We start from the raw sequence: 24435 nt of genomic DNA on the forward strand, positions 1-24435 counted from the left end.
AAATGCTTAGTTGCAGACCAGCAGGGTCTGAGGGACTCATCCCGAAAGGGTAAGTCAGGACCGGCCCTCAGCAAGCAGGAGAACCAGCAGGAATTGGTGGAGACCCCAGGAGGACCCTTTGGCAACAGGGAAGCCTCGGCAGCACACACAAGATAGATGGCCACGTCGCTGGAGAAGCAGGGAGTATGTCACTCTTGGAGCTGTGTGATGCTGGTGGCGGGGGATTCTTGGAGCTTGAAGATCTTCTGTCAGGAGAAACAGCAAGCAATGGCAAACCGCTGTGGTGTACAGGGATGGGGTTGCGTTAGGTTGGAGAGGGATTACAGTCTCCCAAGAGGCAGGGAAGACTGGTCAGGCCTCTGGAGAGCCAACAAACCATCTGTGTTGTAGAGCCAGGAGGTGTCCGTGGGACAGCAGGACCCAAAAGTCGATCGTCGTCGAGGTACCTGCAGATGCAGGGGAGTGACTCCTTCACTTCAAGGGAAATGTCTCCTTGCTATCTTGATGCATGCAGAGTAGTGGGGGACTTAGCAGGATGCGCAGCCACAGAGGTGCAGAACTTGGAAGAGCACGGAGACGAAGATGCAGTAGGAGTCTTCCTACCAGAGGCAGTCTTGTCTTGGTTCCTGGCTCGGTTCCAACACCAGAGTACAGTGTCCACCAGGTTCTTGAAGACAAAGTCTGGACAAATCTATGGATCCACCCTCAGAGGAGCCCTTAATTAACCCTCAAAAAGGGGGTAGGACTACTTCTGTGGTGACCCATTTATCAGGGAGGGCCAGGGACGCTACCATTCAGGTGCTCCCTGAGGCCTCTGTCCATCTAATATTTAAGATGGCAGAATCAAGTGGCCACCTGGCAGAGCTCATGCCACTTCCAAGGGGAGGAGCTAGACAGGGGGGTAGTTACACCCCTGTCCTTTGTGTAGTTTAGAACCAGAGTGGGAGTCAAGGGCTCTTGGACTGTGGCAGACCGGTTTATGCAAGGAACACTCCAAATGTGCCCTTCAAAGTAGCCTGGAGGTGCTCGGAAGCACCCCCACCCTAGCCCAAGACACCTATTTCTGAAGGAGAGGTGTCTACTAGGCTTACTGACTCTGCGAGCCAGTGAATCAGCCACTGTCAATCTTCACTGGGCTGCTGTAATCCCGCAGCAACGCTAATTTGCTTATTTTATTGCACCCCCGATAGTGGAGAAATAACATTTTGTACATCACTTGTACATCACTCCCTTTTGCTACAACTCTTTGCAGGGTATTACTTATTTACAAATATAATTATACCATCAGTGGAACTGTTAGAAGGCTTTTAGTAATGACTAGTGCTTTGCACCTTCTCCTTAGCATGATGCTTAAATTTAATGAATTATTACTGTTTTAACTGAGAATGAACTAAAAGGACCCTTTGTCTAAATGCAGTCCAAACTTAAGCAGTATGAACCTAGAGATATTATGAATTTTTTACTGGGTGCTGATTAGGTCTAACAATTATTTATCGTTGAATATCATAACCCCTAATATTCGCTATTTATATGTGATGTCATTAATTGATTAAGGGCTATATTTAGGTTTGTTTTTCAACAGAACTTGAGGAAATAATGCAAGCAAGGATATAGAAACTCAGTTCATGTTTTACCCTTCTCCCCCACTACGTTAGTATCGACACATGTTTTTACTGTTGTATGTCCATTATTGTAATGACTTATTTATCAAACAATAAAGTAATTTGTTCATTCAGTGTCCACTACATACCTTAAAATGGTTTCCTTGCACTTACAAAGCCAGAAAATGACTTCGGGCTTTGTAGCACCATGCACCCTGCCTGTGGGCTGTAAGGCCTATTTTAGGGGTGACTTATAGGTTGTAAGTGCAGGGACCAGGATATAAGGAAAACCGTATACCTGAAGTGAAAGGTGCATGCAACATTTCATGCGGGCTGCAATGGCAGACCTGTAGACAATTTGCATGGGCTCCCATGGGTGGCACAATACATGGTGCAGTCCATGGGAGAACCGTAGTCTACCAGTGTCCTAAGTACCTTAGTACGAGATATACAAGGGACTTACAGGGGTACTTCAGTATACCAATTGTGGGTGGGAGGAGAGAGAGCACAGACACTGGGGCCCTGATTAGCAGGATCCCAGTCTACTACAGTCAAAACACACTGACACTAGGCAAAAAGTGGGGGTAACTAGGGCAGAAAGTTTCTACTTTGCAACACTGCTTATGAATTGTATTCAAGATTCAGGCATTGACAGGAACTGGTTCTATTGCACCCTTGCTAAGAAGTGCTTGCACCTGCTCCTGCAGCAGTCTTGGATGTTCCAGACTGATTGTGTGACGGCGAGGTGGGCTGTTTGGTAGCATGTTATGAAACAATAAGTAGTAGCCTTTTTGTAAAGTTGACAAAACCAACTTTCCTTTCGTGTGTGCTGGCAGTGAGAATAGTTTTACCACGTTGCGTTTGAAGTGCCCTCATGGCTTTAGCTGTGTCATTCTTTATCTTCTCCATGATTGTATTAGCTTGTGGTTGAAACAAATGTTCACCATTAAAAGGGACTTTGATGAAATGCTTCTGGATGTCAGGGTGAAATCCAGAGTCAGATGTGCCATCTCAGAATGATACTGGCATTCACTTTTGAAACCTTTTACAGTGCTTGTGGTATACATCAAGGAGATTTGGACCAACTGCTCTATCCCCTTCCAAAGGGATCAGTCATACCTTGAGAAAAGGCCTACTGAGTTAGCTATGTGCCACTATATCGCTGCTCCTAATGGAACTCTTTCCTGCTGCATCGATTTAGCAGTGGTCCTTATCCAAAGGCTGTGCATCACCAGTTACTGGTGAAAAGATTATTTTCCTTGCAGTGTGCACCACTTAGTCAGGAGGTACATGTTCCTTGGTATCAAGTGAGTTATCGGGGGCTGGTTTATATTTCTTCTATATCATGTGCGTAATAACCCAGACTTGAACTGGCATCCTAGAGTTCTCTGCCGCATACTTCATGTTCTTAGCAACAGGCAAGAACAGAACAGACCACTTAGTTTTCAATAGGGCGTCTACCAGTAAGTCATCTGCTTCCTCAATGGCATTCAGATTCACCAGGTTGTGTTTTGTTGCCTTTTGACCGCATGTTATGCTGTAGAGTTATGTGGTAGAAAAGCATTCACCGGGAAGGGCCCAATGATGGTATCATCCTGGGGGGCCATGTTATAATCCTGCTACGGATACTTCATACTCCATGCCCTCATCTGAGTCAGTGTGTGTAAAGTGTTGTGGAGAAGGTAAAAGCTATGGTGACCCTGGTGGTGGCGGAGCAGGGCTTAGTGGTGGCCGAGGCACAGTTCGGGTGTCCTGTCAATGTAGCTTTGGTTTACGGAACCTGTGCAGTTCCTCAGATCTCACCGAATGTTAGATTTCTCTTCTTAAGAGGTGTTGTGGGAGGCAAGCCAGAAACCTTCCCAGATTGCGGGTGCATGCAAATCTTCTGCCCGTCATCTGGGCGTTCAAGCAGATCGATGATTGCTTGGTGTCAATGTCAGTCGAAACTTGTCTAGCAGCAGACTTCAGAGATTTTTTTTTTCTTTTCAGAGTTTTATATAGCGCGAACTTGACCCGAATCGGGTATCAGAGTGCTTTACATAGCACCAGGTGCATTACATGAGGACACATTATTTTGTAAGGCACAGGGAGATTAAGTGATTTGCCCAGAATCACAAGATGTTCAGCGTCATTGCCGAGACTCGAACCCAGTTCCCCAGATTCACAGTCGACCGCACTAGTCGTTAGGTCAACTTCTCTCCTTCGGCACCAAAGGTGTTGTTAGTTCTATGCCTTGGGTAAGGCATTGTATTTATTTATTTATTTTTATTTCAAGAGTTTTCTATAGCGCTATCCAGACCCGAAGGTATCGGAGCGCTTCACAACATTGTCACTTGTAGGGTAGCATTAACATTTTAGTATGTACAGAGAATTAAGAGGCATCAAACAATACCATTGTATAAAACAAAATGTCACTTGAAATATATAGTATCACATAGGTATGTACATTGACCCATGCTGCTTCCATTACTGTCTTTGTAGAGAGCTCAGTGACTCATGACAGGATGAGACCAATGAGGGGGAGGGGGAAGAGGAGGTGGTCATGAGGCGAGTGAGGTAGATGTCCTGGTGTCAAGGGTGTCTGTGTGCTCCTGTGGGCATGATTTGTTTGTTTGGCTAAGGCTATCCATTTGTGAGAGATCTGTTGATGAGGAGGTCTTTGAACTGTCTTTTGAACTCTAGGTAGGAGGGGTTGGTTCTGATATGGACTGGTATGGAGTTCCATATTTTGGGTGCATTTCCTGTGAAGGATCGAGATGCGGTTTATGGTATGGCTACATGGCTCTGTGCCTTTGCTTGAGGCTTCTCTGGAACCTATTTTGCCTATCTTTGATTAGCGGCCTCAGGGGCTGTCTGGCAAGGTCTCTTTGGCATAGTATGGGCGTTCAAAGTCCACCTCTCTTGAGACTGGTTCTTGCTCTAGCGTTCACATGCTTTGTATAGATGGAACCCTGAAGCGACAATCCTCAGATGGAGTCTGAGGAATTACTCTCTCTGATGGTCTGTATCCTAGTTACAGGTGCCACTGGTGCCCTTTAAGACTGTCCCTCTTTATAGTCGGAGCCTGCAGAGTAGAGTGTTTCTGAACTTCAATCTAGTTGTCCCACTTGCATACCAGACGGACCTTCTTCTGAGCAGGTTACCTTGATGTCTGAAGATTGATGATGGTGCTACAGGGTTCTGAGACATTTTGTAATTCATCCACTGATGTTCCCTTCTATATCTTATTGTTAGCAGCATTCCTAATGGGTGCTGGGCAAACAAAAATGACAAACCTGGTGACTGTCCGACCACAGGAGCTTACTGTTGCACTTAAGAAAATCAGAAAGGGTGTGATCTCCATAACCCCACTCCCTACGAGTCCTTCTCATATGACCTGGCACCAATCAAAAACTTTCTGATCCTGAGTAACTTGTTCTTCTGATCGAGACATCTAGTTGCAAACTCCTCAGTTTTTGAACAGATACCAGAGCAGTACTCAATGGGAGGAGGGCAGTAGATGGACTCAAACCAGAAAGTCCTGCAAGACCAGGCGGGCAAAGAAATCTTCTCAATGGACTTGGCTCTCCAGACAGTGCTGCTTCGTGAAAATATGGAGGGACGCCCACACTGGACAGCGACTCCACTTGCCAATGCAGTAGTCACAGCTTTGGCCCTGGTGGAATGGACACACAGGCCTTCTGGAGTCTGCTTCTTTGCTGTTGCTTGTGGAAACAAACTCATGGTCTGTTTCCAGACAATGAGTCATTTGCAGAGGAACAAATAAACCTATATTTCTTAAGGGAAAAAAAATAATTGATCCCCATCACCGAGTATTAAATCTCTACACTTTTTTCTTTTTTCATGTTACTCAGATACCACCTCCAAGAGTAATATTTAAAAATATATTTTATCTTTGACAAAAAAACACACAAAACCTATGCACAAGTAACTACATACATATACATGTACAAATCCTTTGTACCCATTCTTTCTACATACGGGTGATAATTATAATCAAGAGGCATAATTAAAAAAAACAATCCGGGAAAAAGAAGTAGTCCGATACACACTTGAGGGGATAAGTCAACCCTCCGCTTAGTACATGGAGCGCGTAATAAATTTTTCATATCATTCATGGTATGTCAGACTCTTCCATATTATGGGGTCGACGTGTTTCGGCCCATTAATTCCAGCCTCATCAGGACAAGGGCAAAAGGAATACAACGCCATTTAATTCAAGGGGATTCAATGCTTCGTATAGATCCTACAGGAGAAGACTCCTCTCAAACCTCTCAGTATTAGCGCTAAAGCTGTATATTGAAGCGTGACGAACCCTGTTCAACAAATGATTGAAGTCAGCTTTTATCGAGCAGTGGTCCCGTGTAAGGAAGCCGAACACTCAGTGGATAGATTACACTGCTGTTCTTCTTCCAGCACGGTATCACTATTTCAAACTTGCGACGGCTCAAATTGCCTTAATCTTCCAGCAGCATTCTCCATGTCGGAATTCCGATCACGTGGTGCCGTTGTGTCGTAGATCTTAATGCAGAATACGATCCAGCCTGGTATGGTACACTTTTGCACAGCCTTGCCTTTCTTCACTCTGGCAAACCTGAGACCGGGATGACCATCCATTCAGTGATTCTTGGCATGATCAATCAATCAAGTCCTTTCCTCCTCCAGAAGGGTGAGGTGGAGCACAGAACACAGGCAGTGAGTTGGTTTGGCCGACATCGAATGGCGTCACAACTTTTGGGAGAAAAGATGCCAGGTGATTTAAGTAGGGAGGGCTGATCAGGCAACGGTAAGAAGGCGGAGACTGCCAAAGAGAACCTTTGACTCTACCTAGAGCAAGGCCCTACCTGGGAGAGACAAAACAAACAAAAAAAATCAATGGACAGTTTTGCCTGAAGGGAGCCTATCTGGCGAGTGCTCCATCAAACAACAAATTGGTCCCGACAGGAGTATACGGTTTTCATTCAGAGACACCTGGTTGCCAAGATACCATCAATTACCTCTGGAAGAAGGTCAACGGTGTCCTGCTGTCAATCTCCATGAATGAAGATGGAGGTTGTGAAGGTCTGGATGGAGAACCCAACCGTTCTGCTGTGACAACCGATACTCTCAGAGAGGGAGCTTGATCGGAGGGCAGATGCTCATGCCCAGGAACTCTGAATACCCTACTCTCAATTCCTAGACGGTAGCTACTAGGATGACTTGGACCCGGTCTGTCTTGAGCTCGTGACTGGAGCGGTATTGGCATAAAGGAGTCCAGAGTGTCACTCGAAGTGGAATGTGTCTCCAAGAAAGACACCTGGGAAACTCCACCTCACAGAAGTGCTAACTTTGTGTGTTCTCCGCGGCGGTGAACTGATCAAGCAAAGGTTCTCACCATTAGAGGAAGATACCTTCGGGTGTAGCTGCCATTCATGAACCGCTGGCATTCAAAGGTTCTGCCAGATGCCCAGGAAAATTTCTTGGGGGTCCAACTATTTCCAGAGGCACATGTCTCCTGGCACAGGGTTCATAACTCGACCCGTCCTGTTTGTTGCAGTACCACATGGAGGTAGTGTTGTCCGCAATGGACCACAGGAAGGTTTTGAGTGCCAAACAGATGGCCCTTGGCGCCAGAAGGTTGATATGGAGCCAGGACTTTACCTCTGATCTCCGCCTCTCTCAGATAGCCAGCCCAACCCAGACGCGATACATCAGTCACCACTGTCAGCCATAGGAGGGGAAAGGAGAGGGACCCGCCTCTGACCCAATTGCAGTCCCGTAGCCACTACTGCATATCTTTCACAGTCTCCTTTAAGTTCTGGACATGATCAGAGAGGTCCCCTTAATGTTGGGCCCACTGGGACTTCAGATCCTACTGCGGAGCCTGCACAAGCCAACTGGTGTGCTCGACCAGCAGGATGCAGAAGGCCATCAGTCCCAGAAGCCTCGGAGTCAACCTCACTGAAATCCAGGACTGAGGCTGAAACATTGAATGCTCCGGACTTTCTTCCCCGGAGGGAAAGCACACAACCATACAGTGTAACGGATGGCTCAGATAAAAGGGAGGTACTGAGAAGAAGTCAGGTGTGGCTTCTGGATGTGGACAGTGAACCCTAAAGATGACAGCAGGTTTGCAGTAGTCCGAAGATGGTTAACGACTGCCTGTGATCAGCCTGCCATCAATAGCAGTCGCTGAGATAAAGACTGACACCCTTGACCTCCGAAGAGGTGCTGCCACCACCACCATCTCTTTAGTGAACGTCCGAGGGGCACTGGTGGGGACCGAAAGGTATCATAACAAACTAAATTTGCTCCTTTCCCGTCACGAACCGCAGGTAGCACAGATGGGCCGGCAGGACTGGATAATGGAAATAGTCGTCCAGCAATTCCAATGCCAGAGTCAAGGGCAGACAACACCTGGGACAGGGTTGGCATTTTTGAATTTCTCCTTGAAAAGAATAGGTCGCAGACTTCCATTTCTCTTGAGAACCATAAAGTAGCGGGATTAACAACCACAACTCACAACACGCTCAGGTACCCTCTCAATAGCCTGATTAGCCCGGAGGGCTTGCACTTCCTGACGCTATATGGAAACGTTGTTCGCCATCAGCCATTGGGTGGACAATGGAAGGTGTGGCAGGGATGAAAAGGAGGACAGGACATAGCATTTGCAGGCAATTTGTAGAACCCGCCTGTCCAAAGTGATCTCTTGCAACCCAGACAGAATCAGTGGATTCTGTGTCCCACTCGATGGCTGTGACCTTGCACCATGAGCACTCTTCAGAGTGAGGTGTTGTAACTGAAAAGCCAAGTCACCTGGAGCAGGGTGATGCATCTAGCAATTTTCCAGTTAACTGGAGGGCTGGAACAAAGTTTAGCCCAAGCCCCTAGGAGGCTCAGAAGCAGGCTGGAAAGGCTGCAGAACTTCCATCAGGGTATTGGTTTTCACCTCCATATTGGGAAGCTGGGGGTCAAGATCCTCAGAGGCCATAAGCATAACAATAGCGTAGGATGCAGATTCTTCTGTTGGGAGAAAAGGGCCGAATCTGGGGAGACGTCAAGCCCACTATCATCATGTAGGTCCTCTTACCAACTGTCATGAGCATAGAGCTGAGCAAACTCATCACCCTGATCAGAATCATTATCAGAGTCAGTGTCATTAAAAAATGCAGGGAATGTTGACTGTTTGGTGGTAAGGCAAGAACAGAAGCTTGAGTTAGATTTGGCTGCGATGTTGGTACAATTTGAACCGCTATTGAGTCTCAGTCGGAAAGGCTACCTCTTTTGGGGGCGAAGTTGATGTGCTCGGGAATGGATCGGGTATGGGCGCAGAGGGTGTTGTCGGTACTGAAACCAAAAGGGGAATCAGCACAGAGGGTCGAGCTGGAGCAGAGGGCAAGCCTGCCAGCAGCAACACAGGGGCTTGGCTCTGTGGGGAACAAAGGTGTACCAGAGGGAGTTGGCAGAGATCCGAAGAGCCGGGGAATAGCTAAAAGAAATGTTTAGATTTGGTGTGGTTTAAGGCTAAAAATCTCTGACTGTACTGCAACCAGCTGAGGAATGGGCTTCGAAGTTGCCTGAATTCTGGAACGGGACTGCTGGCACTGCCCAGGAGCTTCATCAGCAGGGCGGAAATGGCTCAAAGGAGCCGAACTGTGCTTTGACTTTCTGGAGCGTGACGAAGAACGGTCTCAAGAGTGGCCCTGTCATCTTGGGGAACGAAAGCTGGCCAGGAACAAACCTTCAACTCAGAGAAGTCCCAACACTGGGTGGTCTTGTCTCAACAACAAAAGTTTGCCTAGCGTTTCCTGATGGCATTCGGGTTCATTGATGTGCAGTCCCCACAGATCTTGGAGATGTGGCTCGACCCCAAATACCACAAGCAGACCTAATGGGGACCTGTCACAGACATCTGTGTGCAACAGTCCCTACAGGGCTTAGAACCTGTCACCTTAGGGAGTGACATCCTAGGGACACTGTAGAAAAGAACATGTCTGTGAGAGACAAGAGAAGCTCTGGATCCATGACCAGAGGCACTGAAAAAACAATGAGACATCAGTCCATTGGAGTGGTGTCTTTATAGGCCCCCATATTACTTATGGAGCAGAAAGGAGTCAATGTGGAGCGTCACGGTGTCGCCTTTCAGCGCTCAGAAGTACTACCAGAAAAGTTCATGGACCCTGTCTGACACCTGGGGAATATTCAAAAGGTGAGAAATCTGCTGCTAGAAGTCTCTCGCAGAATAAACGTGACAGAAGCACAGAGGTACAAAAAGTGATGTTCTTGTTTTTAGACCCCTTTCCTAATCTCTTGCACGAACTTCATGAAGGAACACAGCAGCTGTTCACTCTTTAGAGGAACTGACCTGATCAACCTTGTGGTACAATGGTTGAGTTGCCCAGGCAGCTCCAAAGTTTAAGAGCTTATTCTGAAGATCCTGTGCTAATCAGACTGTCGTGGACAATGAAGTCAGGGTCACCTTAGGATTATGTATTACATTCTACACACAGTAGTGCCCTAGACACATAAACCAATCCTAAAAAATAATATCTGAGCAAACAGAATTACCCATTCCAAAATCCCCCATAGTGAGAGTCACAAAATAAATACAAATCACCAATTTAATGAAGATTGGGAACACAAATGCAGGTTTCACTCTGGCACAGAGCATAACATAAAAGAAAGATATTACAAAAAAAAGGTAATAGAAGTCGTTTATAATTTGTGTCTTTTAAAATCGTTTCCGCTTCATAATTTCTGGTTTCCAGCTGACAGGATGCGTTTCTTCAGTCTAAAATTAAAAAGAAAATCGAGCCAATTTAGAATATAAATACCGTAAGTTATATACACAATCCATTCAATTTCACACCGACATTTTTAATTAATCTACCCAGAGTTTTCACACACTGTGCCACTGCAGAAGCAAATAAAGTAGCAGCAAATAACCTACCCAGCAAGCGTAACTGCACAATAAGGGTACATTACCTAGAAGTCAAGGTGTGGGCAAGGCGCTGAAGGAAAAACAATTTGACCTGCTAAATATAACTTTTATATTACTGTGTCCTAATCAATTTAAACTCTACGCACATTTTGGCTTGATCAACCAGTACAAATTACTCACTACATTGACTCCTGTGCGGGGATTCATTAATGTACTTCCCTCCACACTCCAGAAAGAATAGTGTAAAGGCAACAAACTTAAGGTTCTTAACAGTAAAAACCTATCAAGGTTACGTAAGCAACACCAAAAACCTATCAACGGTGAGCTTGGCAACCACACATGGAGACTCCTGCACTGCTTTGCCCTTGTGGATTCCTCAGTAACCACTCTGGCTACACTGGGATAGTCTGCAGGAAGATAATAAATGGATTAAAAAATACCACCACTGAAAGCATCACTGCCATCAGGTAAAATATTTTGCAGTACTGACTCTTGCACTGGTAATTCGCAAATCGTTCTTTCTTCCTTCTGACAAAAGGGTCCTTTTGGGTGAGTAGGTTGTCTGAAGACAGATAAACTTGCAGACTACAAGTAAAATGCTTACTACTGTATGTAACTTCCAAATCAAGGCAGTAACTGACCCAAAAAACTATTTGATCTCATAAAAGCACAATCGAACTGCACACCCAATCTGTCACTGGTGGGAACCAATTCACTTCCAAACTGTGAGGAATTTGCCTCCTCTTTTCTGCAGAAGGCAGAACCATGAGAAATGACCTGCAGTTGGCTGTGGAACAACGTCCTATTGCCCCCTCAACCCTGCCCACCCCATACCAGGCCTGGAGTTCAGTATGCTCTCCCAGGTTTTTACTTAAAAACAACGTCTCAAGGAACTCTTTTAGAACCTTTGATAAAGAGACCATTCAAAAAATCTTAATTAGGCTGAAACCTTCAAACAATTTCAGTGGCCCCCTTTGCTCGAAATTATGCAAGTATATCATACTAGTAATACTCCCAATCTGGACCGAGACTGTTAATGCCGCCTTCCTTCAAGGCTCCATCCCGGACTGCCTAAACTCTGGTCTAGTTATCCCCATTCTGAAAAAAACTAAAGTGGACCATATTGACTTTAACAACTAAAGACTTATTTCCCATATCCAAACCATGTCGAAATTCCTAAAAAAAATGTGCTCACATGCAACTCTGCAACCACATTGATCATTTCCATCTATTAGACCAATTTCAATCTGGCTTCTGTGCAGGGCACATCACTGAATCTGTTATGACACACATTGTAGACTATGCACTAAAAAGGCTGGACCAAAACCGAGCCTGTCTACTAGTCCTCCTTGACCTATCATCGGCATTCGATACGGTTAATCACACAAATCTCATGACCTATTGGAACACCGCATAGGCCTTACAGGTCTAGTCCTTATCTGGTTCTTCTCCATCTTCCTTAACAGATCTCAAAGAGTCAAGCTTAATCTGTCTCTATCTCAGTCCACACCGATCAAACGTGGGGTTCCACAGGGATCATCTTTTGCCCACCCTCTTCAACCTATTCACAAAGCCCCTCGCAGAAATTCTGAGCTCATCCAACATCCAATACCACATGTACGCTGACGATACCCAACTATACCTAAAAGTCTACTCCCCAGGTGACATCAGCTCCCTCAACACAACACTAATGCAAATTCATAACTGGCTAACTACTAATCACCTCAAATTAAATACTCAAAAAACGGAGCTCCTCCTAATCGCTCCACTCAATCAGGCACTGCTCATCAAAAAATGTCTAAAACAGCTTACAGCCTCCAACCGCACTCCACAAATCATTGACTCTGCAAAATCATTGGGCTTACTCTTGACAAGAATCTCAACGTGCACAAACACATCAGTGTCTCCACCAAAGTAACAAATCACCAATTGGGTATTTTAAGAAAATTACCCCCCCCCCCCCCCCATACCCCAACAAATGATTTCAAACATGCTGTACAAGCCTAAGTGATTCCCAGGTTGTATTATTTTAGTACAACACTATTTGGACTGCCCAGATCCAAACTTACTCCTTTAAGGGCCTCGCTTAACTCAGCCGCTTGACTCAACACTGGCTCAAAAAGATACAGCCACGTCACCCCAGATCTCACATACCTCAACTGGCTCCCCTCAGAAGTAAAAATTCAGCAAAAAACTGTGTGCATGACACTTAAGGCCTTCCACCACAACACCCCTAAATATCTCGTCCAAAAACACAAACTCTCCAGTGGCTCTAGAGCATCCAGAAGCTCCAACACCCTTCTTCTGAAACCTCAGAGATTCCACAAGAAGAAAACTTACAACCATGCAGTCTCTGGGATTGCCCCAAGAACCTCGAACTCATCACCTCCGGAAATCAGAAGGAGTCCCTCAGTCATATCATTGAAGAAAGAAGTCAAAGAATTCCTTATGAACAATTTCATCCCTAGATCACATGACTCTTATATCCCCTGTTCGCTCACAGGATTAAATATTATCTGGCTACCTTACGCACTCTCCCACGAAGTACCGACCTTATCCCCCTGCTTCACGACACTGCCTGGTATCTGCACTAGCCTGATCGCTGACAATATGTTATTATTAATGAAGTCTCCATGTCATTCGACTGTTAATAAATCTGTATTGAATGGGAAATGACTGCTTTTACCATTCTGCAAGATGTAATTTTGTAAAGCTCTATGATACTCGCGAGGGTCATGCTCGCAATATAAAAACTATTAAAATGAATAAACAAAAAATAAAATAAATATACTGGTAAGCTTTACTGCCCATTCCTCAAGTTTAATGGAAAGACTTGAGCGCTACAATTTGTAAACATGGAGCTAAGGAGATATATTAGCAATAATTTGGTAAAACAGGGATTTCAAAAGATCTTAGTAGGCAAATTTGCATGGAATACTGCTCAAACTAAAGTACATTTTACTAACTGCTTGCAAGATTAATTTGATGTTTCGAGAAGTACAGGTTTCCGTTTTACCACATTTGCTCAACAAAGGCAATGAAAGACTTAACCCTAGACTAACTATCTGGAAAGACCACGGGTTATGGCATTTCATGCATAGAGGTGCAGAAAGCTTCTTCGCCGAGTAGGTAATGTGTGCCATGATCTCCAAAGGACAGTCTGATGTATTCTGCTTCTTTGAAGAGGAGGGTGTGAAAGGTTCTTTTAAGATTTATTTTGCTTTCTCCTGTGATTGGTATGAGAACAACAGTTTATGACAGCTTTTTGTATTTCACAAGCTTTGACAGCCTTGTGAGGACCAAATCAGTCATAAGCAAAAAAGCCAGGTAGAAAATGTAAGGGTTTAGCAGACAACCTGAAGGTTTTAGTAACAATAGCCCAAGACCTGCACATTTGTGAGCTGTTCTTCAGTTGACTCTCCAACCAAGCCGCCTACTCGCATTCCTTATTCACAATCCAACCAGTCTCCATAAATGGGACTCGTGTGTGGCTCTTGGTGTGTGGAGTACATTTAGATTAACGTGTGGGTCAATGAAACAGTATGCAAGATGAGTAGCTTCATCTGAGACACAATATGAGTTCACACAATATGGTAGCCTACTTGCACCATGACCTTGACTTTTCTGGATGCGATCTTTGTTATTGGGATGCCTACTACTGGGTGGAGGGTTTTTTGGGTGTAGGGATATTTACTGGCATTTTCTGACTGGGAAGCAGAAGCACTTGGGACAACACCATACTGTGTTTCCAGTGTTGAAGCCAGAGCAAAAGACCACAGAAACAGGGGGCTAGACATGTCATAGTAACGTTGTTACACTATTTGTGTTTTTTAATCTAGTGCCATTGTCCTTCTGTTGCAACGTTCTTGGTGAAAACTGCAGTAAAACAAGAGTCGCCGAGTTTCTGCATTTCGTTCCTACTTCAGCCTAATAGAAAAACATTGGCCATATGGCAAATTGTATTCAAAATGAAGGGCCTACTGTGTAAAGTAAAACATTTTGGGGGCTGTATCAAGGACCCAGGAGGCATTAGCATGTTCTGATTTTCAATAAGTATCAGTTTTAAGAGTGCCATTGTCCTTCTGTTGCAACTTTCTTGGTGAAAACTGCAGTAAAGCAAGAGTCGCCGAGTTTCTGCATGTCGTTCCTACTCCAGCCCTATAGAAAAACATTGGCCATATGGCAAATTGTATTCAAAATTAAGGGCCTACTGTGTAAAGTAAAACATTTTGGGGGCTGTATCAAGGACCCAGGAGGCATTAGCATATTCTGATTTGCAATAAGTATCAGTTTTAAGAGTCACATGCCTGCATGTAAAAGTTTCAACTTTCAAGATACTGCACTGGCTGGCATCAAGTGTTATCAAACCGCTGTCACTGTCTGAAAAATGCTTTTAAAGCTCGAACTTGCAATTCCTGGAATTTAAAGTGAGTAAATGGCCTAACTTGGCTATCTGTGTGGAGTGAAATTGTATTGGTGGCCTTAGGCCACCACTGGTATGGAGTTTCCACAAAGGATACTGCCCAATAACCGCCTCAAAACCCAAACAAAAAGATTCACAGTCCCTGAGTGAGCAATTCGAAGTGGTAGAGTCAAGGGTGATGAATGTGTACCTCCGCCAACTAAAATGTTCATGCAATGGCCTATTTTCGGATATTCGCCCCTGAAGTGCCCACATGGAATGCACTCCATTGGCTTGCCCCCAAACACAAAAATAGAAATATCTGTTCTGCCCTTGACCAGCTCTAGTCTGGACCCAGGTCACAGATTCCTGTAATCTCATGAACTAGATACAAGATCAAAAGTTATAAGCTATGCTCTTAATGAGCTGGGACAATACTTTGTCTTGATGGAGGATTCATCAAGGACATAAAAATCTGAAATGAAAAATGTGAAAGTTGAGTTGATTTCCAGGTGGGCCTAGCAGCCAGACTTGTACTGTGTGGTCTTTTTCAGGAGACTGGTAAATAGCTGTTTTCATACAGAAATAGAATTCTGGCTTGAGGACAATTTTCACTTCTGGGTTGAATGTTGACCCTAGGAGGTAGAAGGCTCTTAATCCCAAGGCTGATCTTTGCGATGAGATTGTGTATTCCACAGATCCAGAGATCTAACTTTTATAAGGTCATTATCTATCTATTTATGAACCAATTACTTACCTTCGGTAGAGCCTTATCTGATAGAGACTAACTAGCAGCATATTCCTGGACGTAGAATTATCCCCAGGCGTCAGAGTGGATCCAGACATTTTTCATGAGCAGTAGTCCTGCACGCTGGTAGGTGGCGTGTTTCGGCTCCGCGTGGCATCATCGGCATCATCCACATCGGAAATTACAAGCATGTTACCTATATAGGCCCCACCTCAGCGTGCTGACGTCAGTTTCTTTTTAGGTATTTCCAGGCCAGAAGTGCAGAGCCACAAAGAAAACGGACGACAGGTGTGTGAAACTAGGGCCCTGAAGTGGGGAGCAGTTCTTAACTCTAAAATCAATTCGCAGACCAGGCAGAATGGGTGGGTCGTTAAGGTATACGAGACTAGATAGAGTCTCTACCAGATAAGGCATTACTGAAGGTAAGTAACTTGTGAACCTGATAGAGACTCCTCGCTGCAGAGTCTATACCTTAGAATAGATACCCAAAGCAATACCTTGGGTGGGTCTGCAAACATGATTTAACCATAAAGTCCAGCAGGACCGAAAGGGCAAGGTGCCCATCCTGATGGACCGGATTGTCCAAGCAGTAGTGTTTGGTGAACGTGTGCAGCGAGGCCCACGTTGCTACCTGGGAGATATCCAGGACCAGTACTCCATGTGCTAATGCAGTGGTCACAGCCTTTGCTCTGGTGGAATTAGCACACAAGCCCTCCGGGGATTGCTTTTTGGCCAATGAGTAGCAGATCTTAATGTAAGATTCATCAGGAGATGGTTTGTTTCTGTACGGCCAACCTTATCATGGCTCGACATATCCTACAAAGAGTTGATCGTCCACAAAGAACAGTTTTGTACGGTCAAGGTAGAAGGACAATGCTCTTTTTGGAGCTAACAAGGAGAGTCTCTCCTCTTCTTTATAGGAATAAGGCTGGCCTATGTGGAACGGAGTGACTCCCTTCAGCAAGCAGGAAGCTTCAGCCCGAAGGACCAGATTGTCTGGGAGAGATAAAACACATAAGGAATCTGAAATGACAGCACCTGCAGTTCACTGACCCTCCAGGCATATGTGATTACCATTAGAAAGGCCATCTTGATGGTGAGAAGCCTAAGAGGGCAGGTATGAAGCGGCTCAAAGGGAGCAGACATCAGAAAAGTAAGAACCAAATTAAGGTCCCATTGAGGCATTACGAATGGAGTTGGGAAACATGTGCGAGACCTATTGTTCACTTCTCGCTTGAGAAGGCTTTCCCTTGTACTGTATTTATACTTGCACCCAAGAATATCTTTTCCTGTTCCAGTTCGGGTGAGAACTTTTCTATGTGAATGGAGAACCCTGGTTGAAATAGCGTTATCACCTGTTGCATATGCTGTTTGCATCTTTCGTATGAATTTGCTCTCACCAGCCTGTCATCCAGGTAGGGATCAACGTGTAGTCCTTACCTCCGTAGGTGTGACGCTACAGTTGCTAGGCACTTTGTGAATACTCTTGGTGCTGAATGTATTCCAAAGGCCAATTCCTTTAACTGGTAGTGTTCCTTGTTACGACAAATCCAAGGAATCTTTTGTGACATGCATGAGGATGTGTAGGAAAACGTCTTTCAAATCTAGTGTGGCCATAAAACCCCTCATTTGAAAATGTGATATTACCTCCTGTAGTGTGGTCATTTTAAACTTTTGAGTTCTTATGAATTTGTTTAGAAATCGGAGGTCTAGAATTGGTCTAAGCGATCCATCTACTTTTGGAATTAAGAAATATATGGAGCAGTTTCCCTGGTTTCTTTCCAGTCTTGTCTCCAACTCTATAGCCCATTTAGTCCGCAACTCATTCACTTCCTTGAGTAGGTGGGCTGTTTCTTGTCCTGAATGTACCTTTTTATTTGGGGCTTTGCTTGGAGATACTTTAGTTCTAAGCACTATCAAAATTGTATTAGTTTTAACACCAGTTTGTCTATGGTGACCTTTTTCCATTCTTTGAGAACGTTTTGTAGTCTGCCTCCTACTGGTGCTGAGTGTAGGAGTTCTTGTGTTTGCACCCTTGTTGTTGTCCTCTTGGGAGTAATCAGGGAGCCTTCTGTGAACTGTGCAAAGTCACTTGCTTGTTAACCCCTACCCCGTGGTTGTCCTCTTCCGCGTGGACGTCCACGAAATGACTGTTTACCCTGTTGGTACTGCCAGCTATGAGACGGATGCTGCTGCCCCGACTGGCTACCTCCCTGAAACGACTGCTGGTAGGTTTGGTAAGATGTTGCTGTTTAAAAGGATCCCCTTCCTGCAGATCTTCATAATGGTATTGATACCTCTGAATTGCAGAGCATCTATCAATTTTGCTGTCTCGTTATCCTTCAATTGATTCACGGTGTCGTCCACTGCACTCCCAAATAAGTGTTCTCCATTAAAGGGTGCATTTAGTGTATGGTCTTGCACCTCTGGTTAAGAACCTTAGATTCTTAGCCAGGTGCAGCGTCTTTCTGTGATCCCTTTCATCCTGTGCCTTCCTGATGTTTCTGCCTCATTCAATGCTGAGTTCAAACAGGTATTGGTAATGTTTTTACCATCTTCCACCAAGTGAGCCGCCCTCCTTTGAAACTGTTCCGGAAGGTGTTTTATCAGCTCCCCTATTTTCTTTCCAATGCTGGGAGGCATGGCGATTTAGCAGTGTGATGGAGTTAGCTATTCGCCACTGGGTCGCCACACTTCTTTCTACTTTGTGTTCCATGAGGTCCATTCTTTTTCTCTCCTTATCTGGAGGAGGCCCTGATGTGCTTCTGACACTGGCTCTTTTCCTGCCGAACATGCTATAATAGAATCTGCCAGAATAGTATGTAGCTAGGGTACTTTGAAGAATGATGTTTGTACTCCTTCTCAGCCCTAGGTGCCACCACCTTACATGTAGCTGGATCATTGAAAACAACTCTCCCATGATCCAAAACACTAGAGCGCATTTGTAAAAAATTGGATCCTTGATTGTGTTCGTAGAAGAGTTTAGAGCAAAAAACATGGATTGCGGCTTTTCCTCTTCTAGTTGTACCCCATATCTCATCTGCCTTTTTTTTTTTACCCGGATATAGATACCAATATCATCAGGTGGTGATGGTCTTGAAGGTTATGTGTCTACCCCTTCCACTGGGGAATCCATTTCTAGATCTTGCTATTCTCTTTCCTAGTACCCTGGAGCATCAGAGCCCTGCAAAACTTGTTCTTTTCCTTTCATCTCTTTTTTCTTCCCCTTCCTCCATTTCTCCTTCTTGGTCTGCTTGAGAATCGGGGGTTAGAGGAGGCTCTAGTTCCTTGAGCTCTTCGCCCCTATGCTCTTTCAAAATCGAGGACTTGCTTGCTATATGGTATTTAAGGCTTTCAAAGTCTTTCTTTAGTAGGATATCAGCCATTTCAGCCAGTCTTCTCTTCCCTTTGATCTCGGAGTCTTGATGCTGGCTGTCGAGATCTTTGTGAGTCCATTTAGCTGACGAGACATGCTCACTGAACTGTGTCATTCCGACTTAGATCTGTCCTGTTTCGACACTGAAGAGTCTTTTCCTCGACCACCCTTCGACGTCTTGGATTCTTCACTGCGGTATCCTTCTCGAAGGATCCAAGAGTATTTTTATCTTTGGACATGCTTGCGGTTGCAGAGTATTTCGACGCCAGCGCAGTCTTCGAGGTCTTAGCCTCAGAATGTCGAGTTTCGGCTACCATCTTGAAGGACGCTGATTTCAATGTCTTCTTGGCCCTTTGGTCAGCGTCCAAGATCTGGATGTTTGCCTCAGCTTCCCCTTCGGTGACATTCTCCTCTTCGCCGCTAGACAGGCACACATCTGGTGTTGAATGCTGGCCCCGCAGGGTATGGTTTGGTGGGCTGTTTTCTGCCTCTGTCTTTCCTTCAGAGTCTTTTGGACAAATGCTGAACAGGCGTTACACTTTTCGCTGCGATGATCAACCAGCAGGCAGAGGGTGTAGACTGGGTGCTGGTCCTTCTTGGCAAATTTATGATGGCAGTTCTTGCAAAAATGGAATGGTGTCTTCTCCGTCACAGAGTACAGGGAGCCCCCTGCAAGCTCATTTTCAGGATTTGTTGATTAAAATACCTTGCTCTGATCCCAGAACTTCTCTGGTATCTTCCTTAAAGGACTCCTTCGCTCCGGTGTAATTTCAGCACTTTGAATTTAAGTAACTTTCTTCATTAAGGTCTTTGGAGATCCTCCTGCATACATCCAGACCCAAAGGCAGAAAAACCGAATCTGATGATGGCAACTAAAGATGGGCGCTTCCGGGGGAAGCACAATGACGTCACAAGGTGCACCAAATGGAGGTACGTCGACACCCACCAACAACAATCAAAAATAGTAGAAGGATAAAAAAGATTTGGAGAAGATTAAAGACAGAACCAGTAGATAGTGGAATAATGTACAATCAACGACATTGAGGGGAATTTTCCCTCAATAGTGTTGATGTGGCTTTTGGTTTTGTTTTCTGCATGAGGCACCTGCAGGGAGTGATTATGTGTATGTTTTGTTGGTTTCAATGGGCGACTCGCTCATTGTAATCCACCAATGGACCAGGCCTCAAAAATAATCTGATATGGATTGGCTCTGGCACTTTCCTCCACTTAAATTCTTCTCCCTTAAGCCCCCTCCAGGCTTCAGCAGATTTCTCATCATGATTTTCTACAAAGCTTCTATGGGGAAAGGAAGATAGGGGAGTAGGGGTATGGGGTCGCTAGAAATAGCCTGTGGCACGAGTCCAAGCTGTTATTCCTCTTTTCGAAATGAACACCTTGGTGCCACTGGAAAACAAGGATTATGGACACTAAGTAGGTTCCTCCAGTGTGCACGGTGTTGTAACGGGGCAGATATTAAAATAATTATTTTATATGATATTGAACACTAAATTCACCAACCCCAAAGTGGTTCTCCTATGATCTGTAACTGCAAGAAAATGGTGGGCCTAAAAAAAAAAAAAGGAAAAAAAGGCTGCAAGTGAAATTACTACGAAATGTGTAGGCTGAAATCTCTGTGCAACGTTCTCCATTTATTTGTCTTACACTGAAGCCCTGGAACTTCTTTGTGGACATGATGGCGAAATAAAGTAGAATAATGTGGAATCTCTAAAGCAATGCAAGTTAGCTTCAAGTTCAAGCGGAGACGAGTCATTTGAGTTACACCTCTAGTCAAACAAAAATTTGAACAAAACCTTTTACTTTTTAGGACCCCAAACTAGATGGCAGCAAAGAGAATATGGATTTTAATTCCAACTTTCAACTAACACCTAGTTATGAGGATTCATGGGCACCCTCCCAGAAAGCAAATTCATAACTGCTGTTCAAGCCCTTGTCCTCTTGCAACTAGATGGAGGGAACGCCCTGCTCCAGAACCCCAAAAGGGTATTCTACATGTTGTAACACAACTCCTGCAGGGCCTGAACAAATTTGATCACATCACTTCCATCCTTATGGCACTCCAGTGGTTCGCCTTATGGGGCCACATCATCTTTAAAACCAGCTGCATCATTTATAACTCATCACAATCCACAACCCTGCCTATCTGGATGACAAATTCACCCTCTATGGTGGCTCTCTCAGAACAGCCACAGGCAGGACACCATCAGACTGGAGACAAAGAAGTGTAAAAAAGTAATGGCAAGAGGCCTTTTCCATCTAGTCACCAATGATCTTGAATATTATCTCTAAATGCATCAGAACTGCCTAAGCCCTGCTCCAAATCAGAAAAGAGTTGAAGGCACACCTCTTTAAAGAACACTATATCATGATGCAGTAACAGTCCACAAACCATCCACTTCTAAAATCACTTGTGGACTGGATCTTTGTCATTGATCCAATAGAGAGCTCCAATGCTTTGGCTAGGTTCACACTATACAAAAAACACATACATATAAACATACAGAATAGCTACAGAAAAAATTAAAAAGGACAGGATTCCTTTATCATTTTCCAGTTTGAAATTTTTTTGGGCCTTGAGCTATTTTTCACTCAAGGAAGTGGTAATCAAAAAGGCATCAACTACTGTTTCTATCGTTGGATACAAGATCAAATGAATAGCTAAAAAGATGTAGCTAAAGTCAAGAATGTGACATTGTTCCAAATCAATGCTAGCCAAGGTAGTGTTGGATTCAAAATGGCATTTTGGGATGCATCAGATCTTCCTCAACAGCCCTACCTGAAGCTTTGCAAATGCGGAAACAGCAGAAAGCTAATATTTCCCATAATAATTTGTCACAATAAATTAGGCCAAGTTTCAATTCTAATAGAACTATCTCCCTCCAGGTTATTACGGACACTCTTTAAAATGCGTGACTTTTGTGTAGTCTAATGTATTCTGATTGCTTCCGTTTTGTTTTACCTTGACTGAATTAATTAATACACCTAAAATAAATGATTTGCAGATGAAAAGTTCAGGACTTGAGACAGTGTCAGTACTGACCTGAAGTAAGGTGACCACCTTACCTTTCAAATACATAGTTACAGACTCTGGTGACTGAATAGGAGGGTTAATTCTGTGGAATGCTAGACCTCCAATTCAGAAGTAGATGTCTCCAGCACAGTAGCCTGGGAATCCCTCCACTTAAGCTCATACAACAGGGGCTGCCACTCGGCCCGAAGGCACAGCAAACTAGGTCACTGTGAAAGTATAATTTTAGCTTTAGAGGTCCTCTTCAGTCTGTTATTTATGAGGAAACTCAAAAATACAATTTCACTAGAATACCATGATTAAGTTGAGAGGTGAGGGTCAAGTCCAAGCGTAAGCAAATATCTCTAACCAATTCATCTATAGAGCATTGCCTTTGGATGCTCGGTGTGGGAATCTGGATGCAAAGTTTGGGCATTTCTTGTGGTGTACTGTGGCAAGCAGATCTATCTGTGGAAAGCCCCATTTTTTAAAGTGTGGAAGAAGAAGGAGTAGTTTCTTTTCTGTAACTCCAGTTCTGTAGTAGGGGTATCTCTGTTATAGTCATAATTTAGTGAATAGTCCCGCCCATGTGCGTGGACCCCGGAGCAATAAAAAAATAATCTCTAAAGGTGACAAATCATGCAGACCTGCATACACCTTTAAGAGAGAATTTAATTTAAAGACAGATAATGCAGCCTATACTCACAGGCTACACTGTCCAGTACTTCAACTAGAATTCCACCAAAAAACCACAACAGCACTGCCTGTCTAGTTTTTCTCTCCAAGGAAAAAAACCCTGCCTCTACCAGCAAAAGCCTCTGGAATGATAGAGAGGAAGGATAGGACAGACAAGCCCCATAGGCTGCCATTATGTGGCTTAAAACAGGATACTGTGCCTTTAAGAAAACTTTCCAGGCTTCCAGAACTTTCCCCAGTATCCCAGAATGCCCAGCAGGTCCCATTTACTTTCAGTTCTTTTTGAAGGCGTAGCACGCCAGACCTGTAGCATTCCATCTAAAAATAAGTATCTCTCCACCGGGGAGGAGGGCGGGCGCTTATGACTATAACAGAGATACCCCTACTACAGAACTGGAGTTACAGAAAAGAAACTACTCCTTCTGTAGTAGGGGATCTCTGTGTATAGTCATAATCTAGTGAATAGAATGGCAAGCCCATCCCCACACAACAAAAGCGGTGGAGAACATACAAGACACAACCACTATTGTGCGAACAAATTTCGCAGCGAAGCCTGCCCAACCTGAGCATCTGCCCTGGCATCCGTGTCCAGACAGTAATGCGCAGCAAAAGTATGGACCGACTTCCAAGTGGCCGCCTTGCAGATCTCCGCAATCGGAACATTACGCAGCAAAGCCGTCGTGGCAGCTTTGCCCCTGGTGGAATGAGCCTTAGGCTTACCCCCTAAGGTCTTATTAGCTTTTTGATAACACAACTGTATGCAGGACACAATCCACCGAGAGATGGACTGCTTCGAGGTCGCAAGACCAGTCCTGACTGAGCCATAATTAACAAACAATTGGTCAGACCTACGAATATCCTTGGTCTTATCCAGATAAAATTTCAACACCCTACGAACATCCAGGGAATGGAGAGCCCTTTCCGCTGGCGAAGAGGGATTCTGAAAGAACGTAGGTAAAGTTATAGTCTGGTTGACATGAAAATCAGAGATAACTTTAGGCAGAAACTTAGGGTGAGTACGCATCACAACCTTAGCAGCATGAAATACAGTATAAGGTTCTTGACAACATAACGCCTGAAGTTCACTCACCCTGCGGGCCGATGTAATGGCCACTAGGAACGCCGCCTTCCAGGATAGGTGCTGCAACGAAGCCTTGTGAATGGGTTCAAAAGGGTCCCTCATCAGTCTGGACAGCACCACATTCAAGTCCCAGGAAGGCGAGGGAAGTCTGACGGGAGGAAACACTTTCTTCAAGCCTTCCAAAAAATCCTTGACCACAGGGATCTGAAAGAAGGAAGTCTGTGAAGGGCATTTCCTGTAAGCAGTCAAAGCAGCCAGATGAACCTTAATGGAATGGAAATTAAGGCCAGACTGCGCCAAATGTAAAAGGTAAGGAAGGATGACATCTTCCTTGCAAGTCGTCGGATCAAAGTTCTTGGACTTACACCAAATACAGAACCTCTTCCACTTGTAAGCATAGGATGTCCTAGTGGAAGGTCGCTTAGACTCCTTCAGAATGTCCATACAATCGTCTGGAAGATTCAGATGACCATATTGCACTATTTCAGGAGCCATGCCGCCAAACTCAAAGACGAGAGGTTGGGGTGCACCATCCGCCCCCCGAACTTCGTGAGAAGGTCCGGCCTGCACGGCAACCGCATGTGAG

The 24435-nt window shown here is 44.7% G+C and overlaps 1 protein-coding gene across 1 annotated transcript in view; it reads right to left on the bottom strand.

Moving 5' to 3' along the window:
• Positions 1–10183: 10183 nt before the first annotated feature.
• PLRG1 (pleiotropic regulator 1) overlaps positions 10184–24435 on the bottom strand; it is a 202408-nt gene continuing 188156 nt past the window's right edge. Inside the window, exon 15 of the mRNA XM_085641696.1 lies at positions 10184–10371. Within this exon, the coding sequence (XP_085497822.1) occupies positions 10312–10371 (60 nt within the window). The 3' untranslated portion in view covers positions 10184–10311. The remainder of the gene's footprint in view (positions 10372–24435) is intronic.

This window comes from Triturus cristatus, chromosome 2_2, assembly GCF_964204655.1.
Source record: "Triturus cristatus chromosome 2_2, aTriCri1.1, whole genome shotgun sequence".
Lineage (NCBI taxonomy): Eukaryota > Metazoa > Chordata > Amphibia > Caudata > Salamandridae > Triturus > Triturus cristatus.